Here is a 15,340-nt window from a genome sequence, read left to right as displayed (position 1 = left end):
AAGCGTCTTGTCTCCAGGCCGAATAGCACTGGCCATCATTGAAAATACACTGACGGGCAGGACACTCAAACGTCTCAAACGACTTGCTGCTTGAACACTGATAACAGTAGAGTTCTAAAAAGTAACATGCAGTTATCATTTTTAGGTCATGTACAGAAGTTCTTTCTTAAAAGTTATTGAACGACCAAAAAGGCTGGGTACGTAATCGTCCCACCTTCAAAGCAATATTGAGTGAAGGGGGGGAGGGGTAGTGAAGTTTTCCTACTCTCCCGATTGTGTTTTCTTAAAGGGAGATTGGAATCTACGCGCATGATTCACGTTTTTCCCAAGTATATTTGTCCTAGATTGAGGATTTTTTTTTTTCACCGATAGATGGTGCTTTACGGCAGTGCTTTGAGACTCCAAAATTCAACATTTGAAATTAAACCGAAATTTTGTGTTACAGTTTTCTCCTTCAAACAAAGTTTTCTCCTGCAAATGTTACTTGATTATACACACTCAGTCGGATCATTTAAACCCTCTTTTTTATGTTTGTATCAGAACAGAAGTCGATTTTATGCTTTCAAGTTCCATTGGAAGTTATTGGCTTTAACAAATGCAAATTTCCCAAGCTTTCAATCTAATGGTATTGTCATTATTTGGTACTTGAACGTAGCCTGTGAACGTAGACGTATTTCCGGCTGCTTCGGAGAGAAGCCGGCGACAGCCGGAAATACGAATGCGTTCGCAGGCTACTTGAACAACTAACCCGGTCCGTTCTGGCTTTGTAATTAGTTCTCAAGACTGCATGATTGGGGAGATGCAACGGATTTTCTCCAGCCTTTTTCCATTCAAGACTACTCAAGCAACAGTACATTGTTAGGCTCACCTTTATTACACTGATTGCCCTCACAACATTCCAAATGTGTTTTGTTATTTCCTCTGCACTGGTTCGCTGACATACAGCCTTGAACTGTGATTTGCTGGTCATTCTCCGTCTTGTGACTATGTTTATAGCAAAGGTTTCTTGGGTAACTGCAGTTAACTACGCATCCAGCAGAGGACATGTTGCTTATACATGTACTTGTGTTGCACTGATAGCAGATGTTACCTGGTAAGAACAAGCAGCGTTATTGTTAGATTCCAATTTAGCCAAAGAACCTGTGTCGCTCCTTTGTGACTCGCTTCAGATTTGGAATACCTTAGCCCGCCCGTATGTTCATAATGGAAGAAACAATTTGAATTTTCTGAGGAAAGGAAACAATATCAAAGCCTAATACTTTTGAAGGGCGTCCTGCTCTGAAACAGATCTGCGAACGTAAAAGTGCCGTAAAAGTTTACGCATTGGTTAAATTGTTCTAGTCTAGCTCAGAACAGCAGCAAAATTGGCAAGCAAAAGAGACTATTACTTCACTTTTTTTCTGCAACAAAGCGGGAAAAATGTTTTCGAAAGTATTTGACGTCAAACAATTTTTTTAAGGTTTTTTAGCAGCAGAAAAATTGGAGGTTATGGTAATTAAATTGAGGAAAATATCATTGATTCGTCGTGACGCCAGTGAAAGGCATTAGCGGCTATTTAATTTAGTCGTCTGTCTTTGAGGAAAGGTAGCAAAGGAAGTTCCTGAAATGGGGATTAGTTCTGTTGCCTCTACTTTGTATTCACCATATCGCATATTCCAGAACTTATGTTTGAAATATAATCGACAGTTAATTCATACCTGGGACTACCTTCGTGCACACATAGTTCCTAAACTCCTCGCAGTCCTCCTCGTTCGTCTTTCCATCGTCAATTTTTATTTGGAGACATTGCTGTTGCCTTTTTTGGCCAATCCATACATACTATCAAACAAAGAAAAATCAGCAGTTTGGATGGAATGGTTTAGTACGTTCTGTGCCATGTCCTCGTTTGCCGCCTTTATTTCTGTGTTATTTTATATTAAGCCAACTTAACCTCGTGATTGATTTTAGTGGAAGCGTTTCTGTTTCAACGAGCAAACACTCTTTGAGTTCAGTGCTTTTTATATCCCCAATAAAAGCTGTAGAACGCAACAAGATCGTGCTCTTTCTAAAATCCGCTCAATATTTATAATGCTAACAGGACTGATTGGAGCCCAATTCGCCGGGATCTGTAATCAAACGAGTGATTAACAAAATCGGACGACCGCGTAGCTAGCCTAACAATACAGCCGCCTCTCATTCGCTCCCACTACAACGTGCGAAACACGTTTCGCGCGTAGTAGCGGGAGCGAATGAGAGGCGGCTGTATTTGCAGCGGGAGTCCGATTTGTCTCATCACGAGTTTGATTACAGACTGGATTGGGCGGCAAAAAGTCCCGTTACTTATAAATCATAACCTAACATTTTCCGAGAACGAATGACTATGACAAATAAAGGAAGTGCTAATGAGACGTTTCGGAGAATTTAGAAACAACTTTTTTATTTGGAAATACGGTCAAGTGCAACTGTCCTGTTACAGCGCGCGTAATGGCGTGTGCTCTTTCAATTACTTAGGCATGACGCGTACACTATCCTATTAATGCTCAAATCATGTCTGCTGATAGCCAATCAGATTCGAGAATTTTGTTATAGTTACGATTGGTAGGATAAGCACAAGTATAAGCAACAAAATAGACTCAAAACGTCTCCATTTTGCGATAAAGACAAGCAAAAGGCTACAAAGGCACGTGCAGTACTGCTTAGTTCTTAAGATCATGTTTGGCATGTCTTAGTAGAAAAGAGCACATATTAGCTCAGCTCAGACATAGATGCGCATACTCGATGAGTATTGGCTGCTGGGCAAATACACTGCAAATGATTGTAATTCACTCGCTCCTGTCAAAACATTTTAATTATTCTAGCTTTCTTATTTTTGTGCTCATCGCCTATCAACAAGTTGACTAAACATTGTTTTGATGCAGTTTGCATTGGCCTCGTTGTCCCGTTTTGCACAATACCTTTTGGACCACTCACGTAACGAGACTGCAAGACGATGTGAGTACGAATTCTAAAAGAGTGAATTGATATCCCAAGCTTGAGCGCAGGTGGCGTGGCAAATTCAATCTAGTGATTAAACACTGAATTCCTAAACTTCAGAAATCACAAATTGTCCAGACTTAAAGCTACGAAATCAATATAAACTAAGAAGGTATACCTCTTTCTCCTATTAAGCTATCTTGGTACAGTTGTACTATCCCCCTTTCTGTCTGTTCTGCTTTCGCAACACTGGCTGATCCGATCCGGTGGATTACAAACAGATTACTTACGATAACAAAGAAACATTAAAGATCATATGAAAAAGGAAATGACATAAATCATACAACGCTAACCAAATTATGGCTTTCATTTACCTGCTGATATGCTGATTTTGAGCTTTTGCTTATCGTCTTCATGGTCAGAAATCGATTTTACCAAAATAACGCTCTTCACAAACTTCAATGCAATTCAACGCCAAAAACGGTTGTAAATTTAGCATCGATTGGTAACAGAGAAGGTTTCCTAATAGCCGGTTGAAAAGGTGAAGGATGGTACCTCAAAAACTGTGTCGAAACACCTATCTTAATTGGAATGTTTACTTTTACTGACACTTACAGTGGGTCCGTCCCGAAGACCATAAATACGCAGGTAAAGAACCAGAAAACGTTGTTCATCGTTGTCATCTACTTTCGCCATATATCCTCCAGATGCTTTGCAGCCTTGATCTGCTCCAGACCATGTAACTCGATCCTCAACTACTTGGTAGCAAGACTCGTTATTGAGAAACCAATCAACAGGGCAAGCTAGGGGACCTAAATGGGAAGTAAAAGCGATTATAAAGCGCCCCTTACTTTTGCATGGCTTAACATGAAGCCTTTTTCAGACTTTACTACTGATAGGCGCTGACTTATAGTACGACACCCAGTTCAAATACGTTCGTATGATCGATTGACTACGCATGGAACATATGAAGAAAACTGGCAAAAAATAGCCAACGCAAGTTTAACTCAGATACAGAACCAATCAGGCTTCATTAAGGCCTGTTTACCAGAAGGGAGGGTAACCATAGCTAAGCGCTTGGATTACCCTAACCTCAGGGTAACCCCCCGGGGGGGGGGGGGGTGACTCTCATCTGAAAGGGGCGGGGATACTCGTCGTCTCGCTTAGTGGTGTAAATTTTGGATTTTGGTCTCACTTAGGGGCAACGGCAACTGGGCAAAACGCCATTATATTTAGCCGTGAAGGTCTCGTTTAGGGTTGCCCGCGAAAAGTTGCTGTATTTTTTTATTTGTCTGTGTTTGAAAATGGTCTCTTTTTAGGGGGTCAAAAAAGTTTGGGCCATGCCCAGATTGGTCTCATTTTAGGGGTTTAATTCAAAATTTCCGATGAGCATCCCCACTCCTTTCATATGAGAATCCCCCCCTCCCTGGGGGTAGCCCTACCTACCCTGTAAACGCTCTGCTTGGGATAGCCCCCCTACCCAGGAAACTTTTCACTTGTTTACAAACCCTTTTAAAAGTTGAACACAGAGGTCAAAATGCGGAAAGAGTACGATCCGGCTTTTAATACCGCCATTTTCACCTTCCTTCACTCACAGAAGCAGAAAATACTTCTGGTGTACGACCTAGAAAGCTAATTTTACCCTCTTGCTAGGGAAACCCTGGCACTAAAGTTACCCTCCCTCCTTGTATACATACAGGCCCTAATAAGCAATGCTTGAGTTAAAATGCCTGACGTTAAATTACGTTACACTCAGCCGGTAAACCTCTCTATTTGATCTTGTACAGATAAGCTATCTCAAGAGAGGATGATCCTCTCTTGGCTATCTAGATTAAGCTGGTTGTAATCAAAAAAGGATTTCATCTTGTCGTGTCCTGCACGACCAAAACTGCCCAGATTACTTGTTTCTCAACAGCTACTCACCTTTAGGTCGTTTACAGATATAATAATGGTTTTCCTTGCAGCATTTAGTGAGATTCCAGCCATTTCTTATGATTTCAACGCAAAGTATTCTACTTAAGTTACATGGTTTGGACTCCTGAAAGTAAACTGAGCTGTTAAAGGGCGTGCCATCACTCCATAGATATCCACCTTTGTGAGACATGTGGACCAGGCCAATCCAAACGCCATCATTCTTGAACTTTGATGACAGGTTATTCACAAATTCCTTTTCGTTTTCATTTTCTATGCTGACGAGATTTCCCCCAAACCCAAAACACACACGCTCAGCGGTCAACCAGTCAACTCTTCTTGAGTACTGATATCCCTCAAAGACCTTATAGCAAGAATGACCAAACTCTTCCCAGTTATCCTGACAATGTAAAGCTGTGAAGGAAAAATTAATGGAAATAATAACGAACGAACGAACGAACGAACGAACGAATGAATGAATGAATGAATGAATGAATGAATGAATGAATGAATGAATGAATGAATGAATGAATGAATGAATGAATGAATGAATGAATGAATGAATGAATGAATGAATGAATGAATGAATGAATGAATGAATGAATGAATGAATGAGTGAGTGAATGAGTGAGTGAACAATCCAACGAAAGAAGGAACGAACGAATGAGCGAATGAATGAACGAACGAACGAATGAATGAAACACATTTCATGGCAACCACGTGCTTTCACTTCACCACGGCTTGTTACAACCTTGGCAAGCATGAATAAAACGTATTTTTTTTTCTCTTTTTAAGATGTATATAAAAGTAATCCAGTATCATCCAAAATTCTACAGGTGAAGTGAACATAATCAAGAGTTACAAGATAAACTAGGAAATCATTACCGGCTAATCATTACCTAACAACACAGCTTACTAGGAAACTTAAGCATAAACTACGCAGAAGTCTCGTCGACCCGAATGAGGACATTCGAATAAAACAGAAGACCACAAAATTATGCTTCTTCACGAGTACTAAAGACAAAACACCACCATTTTGCAAATCAGATGTTGTTTACGAATTCACTTCTCCCGGCTGCAATTGCTCTTACATCGGCAAAACGAACAGAACTCTATTTACTCGCACACAAGAACACGCGCTCACGGATAAAGAAAGTGCTATATACAAACATCTTCGACAGTGTGATAATATCCAACACATTCAAGGCCTGTATAATTTACCAGACATTTTCTCCAATAAGACCGGCCCACCTTCTACGACCAACAAAGAATTTTTCACCGAAACCGTGCGTAGCAACACAAAGATAATTGACAGTGACGACAATTGCAACCTCCTTCTATACAAAGAAGCCTATCACATAAAACGTTCATCGCCATCCTTGAACAATGGCTTGAAGGCCAGCAGAGAACTCTGCTTATTCTCATGACAGTTTTTTCTCTTTTTGTTTTGTACTTATTTCATTCTCACGTGCCTATTGATGCTAATTTACCACCCTTTTAGTGTTTAAACTTAAGCTACCGCATTGTCACCTAGTCTGACGATGATATAGAATTATATCGAAATCTTACTGAAACAAACCACCGTTTCCTTGCATTTAATGCCTAAATATTAGGTTAAATGCACTTATTCGGTTAAACTAGGAAATAAATAAAATGGTTATCAAAGTTTCATCAAATTCTCCGTAACTTGCATTGACTTCTCACATGATCAGCAATTAAGCAATGTTGTAGCCGCTCTGTTTTGTCATCGGTAACACCTCTACTTTGCTGAATTAGCTTTGGGAACGAGCAGGAAACGGTTGATATCAATAAAATCCCCAGAAGCGGGGATCCTGGTGTAATTTATTTGTTTGCACTAAAATTTCTTACCAGCTCTAGTCTTTGCCAACTCCAACAGAACCAAAACGAGACAAATACATTTAATCATCGTGTCACCGGCTGAATAAGACTGCAAATACAAATAGAGTTAACACATATATGTATAAGTAATCACAAATACTAGATGCTTAAACAGCCAAGGCATGCAAAATCAATGTTATGTTTTTATATGGCTACGTGGCTCCGTGAACAGCCAAGATGAATCAATTCAAATCCTGCGCTGTGCTTAGCTACCCAAGCGGGCAAAACAGTTCTATCTTTCCCACTGGGAATAACTCGTTGACCTTTCACTTGCAAGCTTTTCTTCGGTTATCTTGTGATTTTACTGAGGAACGCGTCAAAATAAAAAAAAATCTCAACATTTGGAGAAAAAGATATGAAGTCATCTTGGTGCAGCCAGTAGATTTTGTGTTAGCTACAATAAATTTGACGTTGGAACGGTGAGTTCCTCTGTATATCAGATCTTACAGAAATTTTATTTTTTTTAAGATTGCTTAACTTCCACCTGTCATTTTTGTCTCTAGCTTGTCGAGCACTAAATTAATCAATGTTCCCGCTTTGAAATGTCTGTGTTAAAGACTGGCGTTGCACTAAATAAGCCGTGTTAAAGCGCAGTTCAGAAAATTGTTTATCTCAAGTTCACCGATGGTACAGCTTACGTACTTTTCAATTTACTCCAGTCTTGGTCGTTGTAAACAAAATTTTTTTTTTCAAAGTTGCACCTATTTTTCTAATTTACTCGTTCTATTTTTCAGGTTATGTTTGCATGTATTTTCCTGAAAATAATGATTGTTTCAGTCATTAATTATTGATTGGACACCGCAAAATTCTGGGATAAAAGAAGTGTTTAAGTATTATTTTAATAATAGTAACTTGGCCGATACTCCGCTATCTTGACCCGGCAAGCTTAGTCAATAACCCAAATATACGATCGAATATTTTCTGAAAACTCGTCAAGCATAACTTGTCAACATACCTGAGTTGGTTTATCTTAATAGAGGCCGGCTGTAATAACCTTCATCTGAAGTTTCGTTTAGGTCACCCTCAATATTTCCACTGGTCATTTTTATGCATTTCGTTTTACGTAAACATCAGCGAGTGATATATCGTGTGACTAAAAAGCTTTAATCCAAATGCTCATTACTCTATTCATGAGAAACTATAACAAATGTTAATTTTACCTTTTGAATTTTGATAGTTAACAATTATTCCACGAGCGCGCGTTGGATATGAGATGATAGATAGATAACCAACGAGGCGCGTAGCGCCTCGTTGGCTATAATCATCTCATATCCAATAAGCGTGAGTGGAAAAATTGTGGATTCCGCTTTGCAAGAACAATTAAAGACAATTTAATGGTCTCTTTTTCTCGGGCATGATATAATGGCTCATATACCATGGTCGCTAATCCAATTGAATTGAATAGGACATTTTCATGATGGTGTCATAAAAATGTCAAAATGGCCTATTGATTGCTCGAATTGCACTATACAATGATCCAGTTTTAAATAATACCAACGCTACTCGAGTGCAATAATTAAAAGTCGGCTACTCAATAAAAGATTTCGGTACGATTATATTTTCGCACATCTCGGTAACAATGAAAACGAAAACACCTTTACGTCTGAGTTGCAAATTGATCTTCCCTGTTAAGCGACAAGCCTCTATTGTCCAGCTGAGATAATTTGTTTTTTGTTTAAGATATCTCCATTTATGAATACAGTCGAATCTCCACTAACGGCCACCTCTCCACAACGGCCACCTCTCTACAACGGCCACATTTTTTTGTCCCGGCGGACAGTCCATACATTAGTTCTTGTTTAAACCTCTCTACAACGGCCACCTCTCTACAACGGCAACGGCCACCAAAGTGCGTCCCCAACTGCCAAAATAACCTCTCGACAACGGCCAGTACAGTTCTTTTTTGTAAAAACCTTGTTTTATAAACTGATGCAGTAATCGACATTTATCTTCGGAACATTACGTTTCTGTATCCATTTTAACGATATACGTATTTTGATTGGGTCCATTTATATGCTGCAGTAAGCATAAATTGTCTACAATAATCTAGCGAATGTTGCGAACCTTGCTCGTTTCGTCTCGTTAACATTTTGATTCAAAACATTATTTACGTTTTATTGTGTATTTTATCTATATATATTATTTAAGATTGGATTGCCGTTATAGGCTGCAGTAAGCATGAACTTGGCACAATAAACATGTTGTACTTCCTCAAAAAAAGGTGTCATATTACACCCCTACCTCCCCATAACGGCCACCTCTCCACAACGGCCACTTTCTTCTGTCCCCAAGGTGGCCGTTGTAGAGAGGTTCAGCTGTAGTAAGACCAGAAATTGACATTATTTTGGAACAATAGGAGATGGACTTGCCACAGATGTACCTTTGAGAAGCTGAATGCCGTATGCGGTAAATAAATCCATCCAGGCGTCTCATGAAGAGTTAAGGAGGGCATGAAAGAAAATGGATCAGTACAGCTGGATGCCATACACTATCTCGTGACTTTCTCGTTCAGTTAATATGCAACTTCTGATGAATTAGTTAAACAACTGTCTTAATCTTACCCAGCTGCAAGCGGAAATTAAAAGGACGCTACATTGTGTCTTAAAAGAAACTTCAGAATAAATCAGCGGCTATTTAGTTCAGGGAGAGATACCGAGTTTGGGAAAGCATATCAGGTTGGAAAGTTTAAAAGCCTTTAAGGTGTGTTATAAAACTTTTCGTATGGAATGAGGATTTTCACAACTGACAGAGACACCTGCATAGCTAGCTAACAACGAAGATTGAGAAAGAAAGGAAAGGACAGGGACGGGACTCTAAAATAGAGAGCAGGGTGTCTCACCTTACAGTGTAGTCTTTAGGTTCCGGGTGCGTCCAAGTCCCGCTTTGTCTGCTTTTAAAAGTAGGGGGGATTTTTTTCGGATGGGAAGACTCGACTTAGGCCTCAACTCCTCGGTCGCGCTCGTAAATAGCCAGCTTGTCCACCTCCTGCTAGTTGGGATTCTTCACCATGTTTAATGTTCTATTTGAAATATTTGTTTCTGTCCGATCTGCTTGTGATTATGTTTTCGATGTTAATACTCGCGAAAAATTTTGATCGATTCCTGCGGAGCGAGCACAGCCAGAGAGTAGCAACATAACCATAATTAGTAGGAGAAACCGCCGCTGTCTTTTTACCACTGACAATGCACAGCGCAGGCTACCACAAGTACTGCCCACCATGTTCAATCGCGGTAATAATAATCATCGCAATTTTTTTAAAGTTTCGCCTATTTTTTTTTTTAATTTACTCGTTCTATTTTTCAGCTTGTGTTTGCATGTATTTTCTTGAAAATACTGATTGTTTCAGTCATTAATTATTGATTGAACACCGAAAAATTCTGGGATAAAAGAAGTTTTTTTTTATTTATTTTAATAATAGTAACTTGACCGATATTCAGCTATCTTGACCCAGCAAGCTTAGTCAATAACCCAAATACACTCTGTCTTTTTTTTTTTTATATGTATATAAGAACGTCTAATTTTGGAGCTGCGGCTGAACGTTCTTATATTTTTTTGCGACTTGAGGCTGATTTAAACGTTCTTAAGATGTTCTTAAATTACATAGTATACACCACCATATTTCAGTTAATCGATGCAGACGTGCTGAGATATGGTAACAATTAAGAACTGCTGATTATGACAAACTGAGATGTGTGTCATCATTGTAAATGTTATACAAAACATGCCCTTAAGTATTTTGGTTAATTTACATTTGTTACCTTGATTTTATAAACAGATTAGCAAAATAAAAACGTTCTTAATCGCACTCAGCCTGAGGAACGTTCTTAGTACGTTCTTAAAATTTTGGTTAATCTCAGCCTCAACGTTCTTATAAAAAAGGTTCTTATAAAAAAAACAGAGTGTATACGATCGAATGTTTTCTGAAAACTCGTCAAGCATTACTTGTAATTCGTAATTAAGTAGGATACCACACTTTGTAATAACAGAACATCGCCGTTTATAATAAAATAAGGTGTCGCGTTTTGTTATAACAGACCATCGCTTTTTGCAACTGAATAAGCCATCACTAAATTTGTAATAACAGACCCGTGTTTGTAATAAAATAAATTGCATATACCTAATAACAGAACAGTGCAACTTTGTATTAACATAAGCAAGCGCAATTGGTAATATTATAGTCCATCGCATTTTGTGATAAGATAAGCTGTCGCCGTTTTGTAATGACAGACCATCACAATTTGTAATAAAATAAGCCTTTGCACTTTGTGATAACAAATCATCGCATTTTGTAGTTAAATAAGCTGTCACACTTTGTAATAACAGACCATCGCATTTTGTAGTAAAATAAGCTGTCACACTTTGTAATAACAAAACATCGCATTTTGTAGTAAAATAAACTGTCACACTTTGTAATAACAAACCATCACATTTTGTAGTAAAATAAACTGTCACACTTTGTTAAAACAGATCATCGCATTTTGTAGTAAAATAAGCTGTCACACTTTGTAATAACGAACCATCGCCTTTTGCCGTAAAATAAGCTGTCACACTTTGTGATAACAAGCTATCGCCTTTTGTAGTAAAATAAGCTGTCACACTTTGTAATAACGGACCATCGTATTTTGTAGTAAAATAAGCTGTCACATTTTGTAATAACAAACCATCGCCTTTTGTAGTGAAATAAGCTGTCACACTTTGTAATAACAAACCATTGCCTTTTGTAGTAAAATAAGCTGTCACATTTTGTAATAACAAATCATCGCATTTTGTAATAAAATAAGATGTCGCACTTTGTAATAACGGACCGTCGCATTTTGTAATAAATAAAGCCGTCACGCTTTGTAATGACAAACCATCGCATTTTGTAATAAAATAAGATGCATTGTATTTGTAATAACAAATCATCGCATTTTGTAATAAAATAAGCTGTCGCACTTTGTATTAACGGACCATCGCAGTTTGTAATAAAATAAGCTGTCACACTGTGTAATAACAAACCATCGTATTTTGTAATAAACTTCGGAATGGAACTCGTCAGTGGGCAATTGAACCTCATAGTTAGTGTCGTTGTACGTGGGAATTGTACCTGGGTAGATGTAAGGTTTCTCTAGAGAAACTTGCATATTCTCGTGAAGCAAGTGTAAATGCCGAAACTTACGCGAAAAATTAGGGTAAGTTATCTAACTAGTAAATTAATTCTACTTAGAAAAGCTGAATGAAATAACTTCATCCTTTCTGGACTTTTATATATATTTAAGTGCATATGCAGCAAACTATTTACAAAGACAACAATACAGGAGATCAAGGTTTCCTCTTAAATCCAAATCCACGTTTGTCGACATATTCAACGAGTACATGAAATTATAGGTTTTTTCAAAATTTCCGTTTGTTTTTCCAAAAAGCAGTTTCACGCCAAAAAGAACGCTGCTTGTAGCACAGGGTTTGAGTGACTCATTTCGCACTGGCTTACACTTACACGGGACGTACGGACGGATGGTTGGAAGGAAGTGACGTCATTACCAAAACCCACTGATTTCTCGTATTCACGGGTTACCAAATTCTCTTAGCTATGGGGCTCATTGTGAGGATATTAATTTTTGTAATTGTAAATATAGTTTTTACTCTTTTAGTCTTATTTATGTATATATTTATAGTTCTTTCTCTTTAATGATATGTATTTTTGGTCACTTAATTTTTGCTACACAATTTTAATTTGAGGGCTACTAGTTATTCAGTTGAAGTACTGTCCCGTGCATTGCATTGCGTTGCATTGTATTGCATTGCGTTGCATTGCATTGCATTGTATTGCATTGCATTGCATTGCATCGCATCGCATCGCATCGCATCGCATCGTATTGTATTGTATTGAGCGCCTTCGGCGCGTGTAGCTCCGCTAGTATATCATGTCACAGGCAAGAAAGAAAAGCGCCTTGTTTCACACTTGCCATGCTAAATTTAATTCAACCTTTCAATTGTCAATCAGTTTTCCAACTATGCTTTTTCTCCAACAGGATGTCTTTTCACAAAAAGGTGCACCTTCTCCTCTTCGTCATCATATCTCCAATGGCAATGATGGCAGATAAGAAGCCTGTAAACCCTGGAGGTGATTTAACCCTATCTAGATCAGCTTTTATTTCATCTTTTGGGTCTGGTGGGGACACCGCCCATCCACTCCGCCCTTCTCCATATAACTTCGCTAATAAAAAGTTATGACAATGAATCTTTATGGACGGGTAGTGCGTTCTAAAATAATTGAGGTCCACATTGGGAATTAATGACGTCATATGATGCGAGAATTACGTTACGATTTCAAAATGGCGGTCATGTGAAATCCGAAAAATGGCGCCCATCTGGGATCTATCTTTGTTTCATGTTACATATTAATTGGAATATTCACATCGTTGTTAGTCGACCTTAAGTGAAATCAGACTCTCCGTGTTGAGTGTGCGAACCCGTGATCTTAGTGATGTAATAAGAATAAGCTGTGTTATTTCGTCCGCTGTCACTGTAGGTTCGCCTATAGTGTAGTGGTTACGTCGTCTGCCTTCAACACAGGAGACTTGGCTGGTGAACCATATTTTCACGTAGCACCTTATATCTTGCTTTTACACGTCAACTTCATCTGGTATCTGCCATCTTAGATTTGTTAACTCCCCTAAGACTTAGCCATAATGAAAAGAAAAACGCGAAAATAGTTTAAAACGTAAGCGTTTCTTGAAGAGTTTATTTACATGCATTTGAAACTGAAACTTTCAGATTGCTGACAAAACATGCATGTCAAAATTTGCTTTCGTGGTAACATCAAATTTAGCGAGTCCTGACATACCTGACATACCACATGCACACCGAATTGTTTCCAGACAAAGTTTTCAAAAATTCACGAAGTATTATTAACAATTAACTAGCAGACGCTGTCATTCGATATATGGGATGCGATACGCAAGACACACGAACACTAAAGTGTTTTCCCAATTCGCCTTTATGCTCCATGTTCCTTCAGTTTGAAATCTCACGGCTCTTTCTAGGGCGTTGCTTCGCGTGAGCTCTGTTTGATCAACCTTGTTCTCAGGAATCTTCCTTTCTTAATTGGGAGGGGCGGGAAAAGACATCCTGACATTGGCTAGTACCTGCTCATCATAAATAAAAAACAGACAGCTAGTTTATGCAATCCGCTGGGTAATCCGCTTTTTTCCCCCAAAATACGTTGGTAGGCACCGGTAGGCACCGCCGATACTAATGTCTTCTCTATGTTGTACAAATCCCTTGTTCGGCCAATATTGGAATACGCGGTACCTGTCTGGTGTCCTTACCTTGTTAAGGACGTCCATGCCCTCGAGAATGTACAGCGAAGAGCATCAAGACTTGCTTTAAACCAACGCAAAGGACAAATGTCCTATGAAGACCGATGCAAATTACTAAAATGGCCTACTCTTTCCGACCGTAGAACGTATTTATCTTTAATTGAATGTTATAAGATAGTTTTTGGATTTTATCATTTAAAATTTGAAGACTTTTATGATTTCGCCACAACTCGGTCTACAAGGGCAAATCATCAATACAAGCTCTATGTGAAACCAGCACGACTTAACTGTTATAAACATTCTTTTTTCGTTAGAACTGTGAAACTCTGGAATGAACTACCTGGCGATATAGTGGAAGCTGATAGCTTTAAGCATTTTAAATCTAAGCTCAAAATGTATTTGAATATTTGACTCTAAAGATCTCGATTTATGTATACTTATTTTTGTTTTTCTTTTATTTGAGGGAGTTTTCGCATAGGGCTAACCTCCAAACTTCCTTTTCTAGAAGTACTTTTGTTCTTAGTTTTATCTGTATATATAGTCTGCTTCTGGAATAAATAAAGTATAGTCTGCTTCTGGAATAAATAAAGTATGTATGTATGTATGTATGTATGTATGTATGTATGTATGTATGTATGTATGTATGTATGTATGTATGTATGTATGTATGTATGTATGTATGTATGTATGTATGTATGTATGTATACGTTGTTTTTTCAATTTTCATCGGCTAGTGACACTAGTAAATCGAGAAATTTTGAATCCTTGATACGCCTTAATAATTTTGTGCATCGTGCGGTCAACCACAAAAGAAAAAGTAAGGGGGTGTTCTACCGTCTGAAGATTTAGCCGTAACATCGTAAGATTTTGGAGGCGCAATATGCTTGCAAATGTCAACAAACTATTGACATACACGACGTATATAAATTGGGTCATGTGACCTGTTGCGGCCGAAACAGTGATGAAAACATTTGAGCAAGAATGGCACCCATTTTTATTGTCTCCTGGAGGCTGTCGGTAGTTTTAAGACTTTTCCACTGTTAGGCACTTCATTTCTATGCTCGGACTTTTTGAATATTCCTTTAATTTTGAAAATAAACGGCAATATTTAGTAGTGCCCAGTCCCTTCAAAGTAAAATTAGCCGTTTATTCTCAAAATTGAGGGGATATTTAAAAAGGCTCGGGCACAGAAATGAAGTGCCTAATAACCGCAAAGTTATAAAACTACAGGCAGCCTCCAGGGGGCATAAGAAAATGGTGCCATTTTTGCCCAAAAG

At 38.4% G+C, this 15,340-nt stretch overlaps 1 protein-coding gene across 1 annotated transcript in view; it reads right to left on the bottom strand.

Moving 5' to 3' along the window:
• LOC146473586 (uncharacterized) overlaps positions 1-6,808 on the bottom strand; it is a 21,514-nt gene extending 14,706 nt beyond the window's left edge. Inside the window, exons 1-6 of the mRNA XM_085118073.1 lie at positions 6,733-6,808; positions 4,876-5,277; positions 3,568-3,764; positions 1,698-1,818; positions 869-1,090; positions 1-114 (exon numbers count right to left, since the gene is read on the bottom strand). The exon at positions 1-114 is cut by the window's left edge and continues 111 nt beyond it. Coding sequence (XP_084974199.1) covers positions 1-114; positions 869-1,090; positions 1,698-1,818; positions 3,568-3,764; positions 4,876-5,277; positions 6,733-6,790 — 1,114 coding nt within the window. The 5' untranslated portion in view covers positions 6,791-6,808. The remainder of the gene's footprint in view (positions 115-868; positions 1,091-1,697; positions 1,819-3,567; positions 3,765-4,875; positions 5,278-6,732) is intronic.
• Between the last annotated feature and the right edge of the window lie 8,532 nt (positions 6,809-15,340).

This window comes from Pavona decussata, unplaced genomic scaffold (genome assembly GCF_977016875.1).
Source record: "Pavona decussata unplaced genomic scaffold, jaPavDecu1.1 SCAFFOLD_93, whole genome shotgun sequence".
In the NCBI taxonomy this organism is placed as follows: Eukaryota; Metazoa; Cnidaria; class Anthozoa; order Scleractinia; family Agariciidae; genus Pavona; species Pavona decussata.
This window is presented reverse-complemented; position numbering and strand designations above follow the sequence as displayed.